The sequence below is a fragment of the Propithecus coquereli genome, unplaced genomic scaffold (genome assembly GCF_000956105.1).
Source record: "Propithecus coquereli isolate 6110/MARCELLA unplaced genomic scaffold, Pcoq_1.0 Scaffold143, whole genome shotgun sequence".
In the NCBI taxonomy this organism is placed as follows: Eukaryota; Metazoa; Chordata; class Mammalia; order Primates; family Indriidae; genus Propithecus; species Propithecus coquereli.
The window spans coordinates 3,188,159-3,197,356 of NW_012138636.1; the positions used below are offsets into that span (position 1 = coordinate 3,188,159).

At 41.3% G+C, this 9,198-nt stretch overlaps 1 protein-coding gene across 1 annotated transcript in view; it reads left to right on the forward strand.

Annotated features, from left to right (window-relative positions):
• DCUN1D4 (DCN1, defective in cullin neddylation 1, domain containing 4) overlaps positions 1-8,741 on the forward strand; it is an 81,558-nt gene extending 72,817 nt beyond the window's left edge. Inside the window, 3 exon segments of the mRNA XM_012639901.1 lie at positions 4,499-4,603; positions 6,731-6,833; positions 6,934-8,741. Of these exon segments, the coding sequence (XP_012495355.1) occupies positions 4,499-4,603; positions 6,731-6,833; positions 6,934-6,989 (264 nt within the window). The 3' untranslated portion in view covers positions 6,990-8,741.
• Positions 8,742-9,198: the final 457 nt, after the last annotated feature.

Genomic DNA, 9,198 nt, shown 5'->3' on the forward strand with positions numbered 1-9,198 from the left:
GTGATTCCAAACATAAATGGTGAAGACCCAGTCAGAAATTGGTACGTGAAATCAAAAGACGTAAAGACAGACCTCTGACGTATGTCCTGGCATTCTCAGCTGGGACCACAGAGACTACAAAACACAGACCTAGAGAAAATGCTGTCCTTTACACAGCTACCCAAGTCAACAAAGGGTAAAGACAGATGGCTCTAAAGCCTTCAAATCTTAAATTCTGTGGCTCAGTTTATACAACTGAAAATACAGCGAATCAGTTTTGTGAATGGGAGTTTAATTACGCTCTTAGAACTGAGCCATAAACTTCTCCCTCAAAGCCGGTCCCTTTCTGCACCAGGCGGGGCTGCGATGCAGGGGAACACCCATTGCCGCGGAGAACAGCAGCGCTGCAAACCCTCGGCCTCCGGCCCTCGGTGCCACTGCTGATCAGGCTCCCTCCACCCCGCACCCCTCCCACAGAGAACGGGACACCGAACGGACTGGTGTTTACTAGCGTTTCTCCCATCAATGAAAGATTGCTGTGGTTAGCCTTTTAGCTCATTCTCTTCATCCAATCTTCTTGTTCTCATTAGGTCTTTTTTTTAAAAAAAAGGAACCAAGGAGAAATGGCTGTTTTATTTAAAAGAAGCATAAAACAATATTTGTTTATATAATAAATAAAATTTACACTGAGGGGGGGGAAAAAACCCTATACATAAAAATACTGAAACAAAATTCCAATCGTATGAGAGAACTGGTCATTTTGGCCTTTGAATTTCTATCCCGCCATCTCCCTCTGACAAGATACCACGGGGTGATGGCAGTTGAGTCAGGGAGGCGGCGTGGCTCTGCGGAGAGCACATCTGGATACCGAGATGTTTAACATGGTAACTGCCATGTGAGTTGTATTTAACTCACGCTAGTTTTGAGCCCAGGGCCTCGTGAAGCATACGTAACTCACACGTCTCTACACCGGGAGCCGAGTGAACTATTTTTCAAGTTGCATATAACTCACACACAGAAAACAATAAAAAATAACAAATTTTTCATTCAATTAGAAAGGATCATTTTGTTTTCAAAGTTTTTATTCTATTTTTGTAATAAAACACTGTGGCCCCAAGGAAAAAAAATTTTTTTTCTGGTGGGGCAGTCAATGTGTTAAAGATTTATTTTTGTAATATCAATTTTACATGTACATATTTACAATTAATTTCAGCTATAGTATAAGTCATTTGTGCCACCTAAGGAAAAAAATGCTTAATTGTCACAACATCTTACAGGAGGACCTATACTGAAACAGTATTATATAAACAAAGGAACTATTTCTTTTTTCTATCAGATCTTCAAGTCAGACCTTAATACAATTTTATTACTTCTTAGAATATTCAGAGTAGGATTCTTTGGTTTTGCTGCTGTACTATTAGAGATCTGATACCATTCTGTAACTGCTGTTTTTAATCCATATTTGGGAAGGCAACAAGGTAGAGTCTAGTTATAGATTGTCGGGAGTGGGTACATTTTTGGTGTATAGAACCTGTTTACTTCCTGTTTTTATTTGAAAAATGACACAAAATTTTTTTTTATTTATCTCAGAAAATTAAAGTTTATGAAATACATACGTACATATTTTGGGTTAAGAGGTGGGTAGGGAGAAAAGTTTTCGTTTTCTTCTCCTTTAACTTTGGTGGGCCTTCTGGGGCCGCCGATTGGCTCTTGGCGGGCTGTCTCAAGGTACTTTCTGCTTAGAGTCTGACCTTGGGATGCAGAAATCTATTGGTCTGCCCCTTGTTCCTTGGTGCCACTTGAGCAGAGGGTCACAGGATTGGTGTTGACAAGTGTACTAGTTTAATTTCTTGTAAAGAGCTTTTGGATGTCTTTACTCCTTGAATTTGTTAAGGCGACTATTTTTTTTAAATACCTATAATGTTGATGCCTGACAGCATCCTGGGAGATTCTTTTCACTTTTAATTGGGAACCCCTTTGCAGAGAATGCCATTAGGATCATTGTCATCAGAGAACCCCCTGGGAGTGCCTCCATTTTGATGCGTAGCAGATTTTTGCTGTGGGGTCTCTTGACTGTGTTGTTCCCAGGAATGTTGAGTGTTCTGGTTGTGGTCATTTGCACTTAGCTGCAAGCCCACCCCTAGGCAATGTTGGTTATCAGCGAGTTGCCACTGTTCAGACTGGGAGTGCATCCATAATATCTTTCTCTTGTTTGCTAGGCAGAAGATGGTGTTAGTGATTGCGAGCTGCTGGCTGGCACCCTTGCAGAGCAGGAGTGAGTGAGTGCGCTCAGCTTTCCGGTCCTGTGAGTCTGATGCCTTTCCTCCATGTTTCGGCATCACTGCCAAACATACGCATCGAAACCCTTCATGATCATCAGTTTGTCAGATGGTTATATTGTTGCAAAGAGTCTGTCCAGGTCCTTTGTATCTTTTTTTCTTTTCTGTCACCTTAGTGTATGTCCATTGTGATGGGGCTATAGGCACCGATGGTGGTGGAAGAAGGCACATACATATCACAGCAAGACTAGAGATTTTGGGTTTAGTGAATGATTACAAACTCTGCAAAAGGAAAACTTTTCCAGAGCGCCAGTGTCGTCAGCCCAGTGCTGCGTGAGCTGTTGTTCAGCAAACGGACTTTGGCCCGGTCCTGTGGTGCCACGTGTGTTTCTCAACAGTTTACTCGTTTTTCTTGTGGAGTGCTTCCTAGCATGGTGTGCCGTTGCCATCTGCCACACCTGCATTACAGGGGAAGAGGAGGTTTTCCATTTGCTTCCACAGCGCATCGCAGAAGTGTAAGCCCTTAAAACGCAACAGACCAGTAGGTTTGGTTGGTAGAAGGCAGGCAGTCTCCAGAGCACCTCTTCCACCGTCCTCTTCTCCACTGGGAGTGAGGGCTGCAGCCCCGAGCAGGACCACATGCATGCCCGAGGCACAGGCAGAGAACGCTGTGGAGAGGAGACCCTACCTGGGTGCGTAGAACTGTGGAATTGGGACACCCCTGCCAGCAGCAGACTTAAGTTGTGTGACTTCTAACAGAGAAGGGTGACACAGAGCCATCTGACCTGTTCTATTTGTGACTAGCGCTTGTACCTCACAACTGGGACCAAAAGATCTATTGTACATCTTCCTTAAGCAGCATCTTTCTGTATCTTCATCTACCTTGTTTGCTATCGTTGAGTGAGGCCCTTCTATTTGCTGTATTTTGTTTAAGTCCCAGTTCAGTGTCATGGCTAGAAATTCTTTGTGTACTAAAGAGCACCTCACTGTTAGAGTCCTTGTGGTAAGGATTTATTTTATCAGGAGGTATGTGTGACCACATACGTGGCTGACAGTGGTCACGCATCATCCTTTAATTTGAACATTTAGATTCCACTCCACTGGGATAGCAGGCACTTTCCTCCCTTTGCAGAGAAGTACTTTGCACATTCCCACTGTAGTTAAGTTACCACATGGAGGCTAGTTTTGGATATGTAAGCTGTGGTCCCCAACCCCTGGGCCGTGGACTGGTACCGGTCCGTGGCCTGTTAGGAGCCAGGCTGCAGCTGCTGGCACCGCTGCCGGAGCTCCGCCTCCCCCGCCCCCACCCCCAGGCTGCGGAAAAATGGTCTTCCATGAAACCAGTCCCTGGTGCCAAAAGGTTGGGGACCACTGCTGGAAGGTATCCTTACAGTCCCAGGCCCTCTGTTCCTTTCCATAGAAACTGCCCACTTGTAGTTCTGGAATGGAAACAGATAAAGATGGGAATGAGAAAGTAGGCTCTTAATTGCAAATATAAGCGGAATGAGCTTAATCTGTCCATATTTGGGTTTATGTGCTCTTTACTGGTTCCCTTTTGAAATGTTATCTTTTGGTTGGTTACTAGTTAGGGGCATTCTGCTAGGAGAGTCACGTCTCAGAAACCCAAGGTAAGAAGGATACTGGGTAGATAAAACTGTTTTCCCACCAACTGAGTAGATGAATATATCCTCTGATTTGGAGAGAATCTCCAGAGCCCCAACATTTATGATGAGCTAAACTTAATTCCAGCATGTTTAGGTACAAGAAAAAAATTTATCAGTGGCATCAAATTGTTGGAAAAATCATTTTTATTAAGGAAACCTGATTCCTAAGCATGGGAGTCAAACCCTTTAAACTTTATTGAGTTAAGTTATGGGCTTTAGGGTCAACAATTATGATTTTGATAATTATCAAAAATGTGAAGCAAGTAATTGAGTTATAGATTTGTATTTATCCCATGAAATGATTGTAGATACTACATAACTGATTTTGCATTAGGGTGAGCACTCAAGTGACATGAACCTTTCTCACAGCGAGTTTATATATTACCGAAATGACCAAGCCTTCCGTTGTATCTGACGACCTCCCATCTCCCTCCCCAGTCTTGACTCAGGGTTTTTATGGTGTGTGATATATGAGCTGTTTACTGATTTGTTGTTGAAGTAAAATACCAAATTTGGATTACTGGAATTTATTATTTGGGGGCATCTGGCTCATCCTTGTTTTTGTTTGTTAAACAGGAGAAGGACCAGCGCAGCCTAGACATAAACACTGCCAAGTGCATGTTGGGACTGTTATTAGGAAAAATCTGGCCCCTTTTTCCAGTTTTTCACCAATTCTTAGAGGTACCAAATTGTTGTTTTATGAAATGTGTGTTTGCTTGCTTAGAACTACCAAATATACTTTATTTAACCATTTTATGTACTTTTTTATTTGTTGTACTTTTCTGCCTGTAGGAATTTTGGTGACATAATTGCTGTTCAGTCAGCAGCTACCTGTCTTCTTGGAGTGCATCTCTATGCGTTTAATGTCGTGTTGCATCATTCCACGTACAAATGCATCAGAAACAGCCACAGCTCTGTCCTTCCCTCCTTTCTTGTCCCTATTTAAAAGCTTCACTTTTGTTTAGATTTCCTGCTCTTTATAACAGTAGAAAAATAAGATTTACTTTCTTTTGACTTTAGATGAATTTCCACTTTTATTAAGCAAAGGTTAAAAAACAGCCATCTGCCTTCTTACTAAAACTAGGTTGTAATCTACTTAGTTACAATCTACCTTGCTTATCTACTCTCATCTCTAAGTAGCATGAGGACCAGTCTAAGTATCAGGCAAACTGACCATATCCCGTTCAGTTTAAATTGTTTTCAGATCTGTATCAGAAACAATCCAGCACCTCACTCCATCATTGTTGGTTGTTTGCTTTAAGTATTGATGATCAGAAATTTTGAACTGATTATTAGGAGCTGGTTTTGTTGAAATGTCATCCTGCAGGGCCTGGTAGTATCTGGGATGTAAGTTTGAGTTACTCGGGTTGTCATATATGGCATCCTCCTTGCCCTCCTGCCCCAAACCCCTTAAAAAAAAAAACGTCCTTTGCTTGTAAGGACGAGGATGTTGGGTCTTTGAGGAAATCCTGGACCTTACCCTGACTCCAGCTTCACTCTTGAAATAATCTTTCTTACAGTTTACTTTGTGTAATAGTCCAGAAAAACTTACATGATTCTTTGAGGACTGCTATTAAAAGTTCTTTTAACATTACTAACAGGGCCTCCTCGAGAAAGTTATAAAAACTGGTTTCAAGTATAAGAAGTGTTTGTTTACCTGATAACCCGTATCTACATCTGATCTGTTCTGATTGCCCTGATACCCCCATGAGATGAGTTAGCACCATTTGGAAAATCAGTGGAAGTAGTTCCTTGTTCTCAGAGAATGTAACAGGACTTGCGCCTGAATGCAAAGGGCTCTTACACTCGGAAGACCTGGCCGTGAGGAAATTCAGCTGCACGATGCCAGGCGCATCATCAGCTGTTTCAAGACTGGCCTTTGCTTCTCGTTGCTTAGAAAGTTAGACTTGTAGTCTGTGTTTTGTTCCCTCTCTGACATTAGTTTGCGGTTTTCTTTTCAAAGGAGATAGCAATCCTTCCACTTCAGCTTTCCTTGCATTTGCGTCCTCAAAACCATCGGCTCAACTCTCTTTGCTTTTTATGTACTTGTATTGTTTTACTGTGTTCCCGGTTTTAGTGGTGAGGATTTGAAAGTTGTTGGTTCTGGATTTCATCTTTAAATCTTTATACGAGGATACCGTATTTTCAGATATATGTACGGCACATTTCTTGTCTAAGAGGAATAGAAAAACTACTTCACAGCTCTTCTAGTTTCTTTTATGATCAGATTCAAGTTGTGAATTATTAGAACAGCAATTTTCTTCAGTGACAAGAGCACCTAGGTTTGAGACCACTCGCGGCGCTTAGCGGTTCTTATGACGTGACTTCTCCTGCATGTGCTCTAAGATGACAGCTTGGCCATGGGCAGTGCTGATTATGTCCGGGATCATTAATGGGAGCTCCTCTTTAGTTAGCACTTACTTTGTGCCAAGCACTGCATGAAGTGCTTTACATAAATTATGTAAATTATCTCTTTTAATCCTTGCAACATCTCCCCATTTTATATAAAAGGTATTATCTGCATTTTATATAAAAGGACTGTGGCCGTCTAGAAGCTTCACTTCTGGGGATACAAAATCATGTTTCTTTGATGTGCTTGCCATTTTGTGTTGAGCTGCAATGAAAATTGCCATCTTAAATTCTACTCTTGGTCTCCCTCACCGTCCTCTGAGATCGGTGCTTAACACAGCTCAAAGGGAAAGAGTTAGCCTTACGTGAACTGTATTTAGTTGATTTATACAGCAATTGAAACCATCGCATTCGTTCGTTTTAAGTGTCAGTAATTCTTATTACTTTTCCCTCCATCAGCAATCAAAATACAAAGTTATTAATAAAGACCAGTGGTGCAATGTCCTAGAGTTTAGCAGAACAATTAACCTTGACCTCGGCAACTATGATGAAGACGGCGCGTGTAAGTACTGGCGCCTCTCTTGCCCCATCGCGTGCGTTTGTCCGCAGCCTCGCCGGGAAAAGCCTCCGAGCCACGTTGTTTTCTCTCTCCCTCTCTCCAGGGCCGGTTTTGTTGGACGAGTTTGTGGAGTGGTATAAAGACAAACAGATGTCCTAGGACTGTCTGCACAGCAGCGAGAGAGTCACTGTTACCAGTTATGTCACCCATTAGCCATAAATTGCTGTTCGTATCCAAGCGCATGCTGCTTTTCTTGCACTGTCTCCCTTGCGCAGGGACGTGTCGGTGTTTGCTATTGAGTGGGCCAGCTCTGCTTGCTGTGTAGCATTGTTCTCTCGGAGGGCTGCTTCGCAGTGTGTATTTACACTACAGATTGGTGAATTTGCCAACGTCCTCACTGTGATGATGTGTATATTGCTGTTTAAATTTTGTATATGTGTATAAAAAGAAAAAGCTTCACCTAGAGATTATTTCTTCAAAAATGTATTGTAAAAATAATTTTGTGGCGTATTTCTAGTCCCTTTTTTTCGAATGAACCAGTTATCCTCTGTTCGGTCTCAAATGTAGCATTTCAGCAAACAAGACAAAACAGCTGTGACCTGAGTAAACGTTGCCAGAATAACCTTACTGTCCGAGAGGCCGACTTCTGGAAGGAGGTGGGAGTCCTAACTTCTCAGAGGCAAATGCCAAACATAATTTGGTTTACTCAACAATATCAGCATGAAAGTTATAATTATTTGAACATATAGACACGTAACATGCCACAAATCATTCCTACCATGCAAGGGTATAGTTTTTTGCTTTTTAATGTTAAAACTATAGTAGCTTGAATATAGGTACAAATGAACAAATTCAAATTGCACCTTTTTTTTAAAATGGGGTTTAAATTCCTGTAAACATTCTTTCTTTGATGGTTTTTCTCTTTTTCTATTTCCCTTTTGCATTCTTCTAGCCAGTGTTTGGTCTGCTGGTGCTCTCTGTGCCACTCTACATAGATTCACTTTGCCTCCTTGTGAAAACCTCATGGTTTGCTGGCAATTTATAAATGCAGAGCACTTTTAGTTGTGGCTTGAATTTTTAGTTCAGCTTTTATGGTGTCTAATTTCTAGTTTTTTGAGAAAAGAACCATACTACGAGTGAGAGGTGTTTTGTTCTAGTTTGTTTTCCTTGTTCGTTTCTGTCACGCTGGGCTTTTCCTTGCAGCATGTCCATTGCGGGCAGTGGACACGTGACCACCAGCGTCGAGATGGCCCAGTTCTCGCTGGGACCTGTCTTGGAGGGGCCACTTGTCATTACCCGAGTCATTTGTACAGAGGGGAATAGCCATTATTTATGTGGATGAGGAAATGAGAGTAAAGAGGATGGTGTTTTTAGGTTTCTGTTTTATGTCTTTTTTCTTTTTTGGCCTTGCCCTTCTTGAGGAAACAGAGAGAGAACATGTTTTACCCCAACTTCCTGGTGCTATTGAATGATACTGATTCAGTCCCTAAAGTTCTGTGAAACCACAACAGTCTAATGATTTGACCAAGTGAAAAGCTAATGGTGCATTTGAACGAGTGGATGCTGTAGTTGTCAGCAAGATCCTTGATTGAGCATGTGATGATTGGAAGAAGTTTGGATTTTTTGGAAATCTGGCCAAGAAGTCTTTTAGATGACATGTGAACCTTTAAGTGGCATTAAATGAGCAAAGCACACAGACAATGCTACTCTTGATCACTGTTACGGTTTCTTTGCGAACAGTGTTCAGATTTCCATATTATTTTTTCCCTGACTGAACCACCAAAGACAGAAATTTTGTATGTATATACAGTGTGTGTGCATATGCAAAATCATGGTATGGTAGAATGCAACTACTTTTTTTTTCCTACCAAATAGAAAGATTTGGTTTGCTGTGAAATAAACCAGAAGTTTTAAAAACTCTGTAGTGATTAAGCATACTTAACCATTCCTTGTTTGTAGACTGACTTTTAACCTTACAAATTAATACCAGTTTGCATAAATTAATACCTGAAAAGAACAGAAAATGTCGATGGCAAGCGACAGCTAGCGAGACGAATGTGACGGATGTATGTGTATTGCAGAGGCGCCTGGCCGTGGGGAGGTTCAGATCTGTGGAGAAGTGATTCATTTGTAAAAGTACCCCCAGAAAGTTAAAAAATCACACTTTAAAGGCAACGGTTTTAAATTTGATCAACTATAGTTTTGTTTAAAGCAAATATAAATCATAGGTAAAATTATTTTAAATGTTATGTTAGAATCTGGAACATTTTTTCAACACGAAGCACAGTTTATCCTCATATGAAAGAATTGTTACAAGGGGGAGACGTTACATTTCATCCACAGTGAACATTTTGGTGACAGTAGAAGA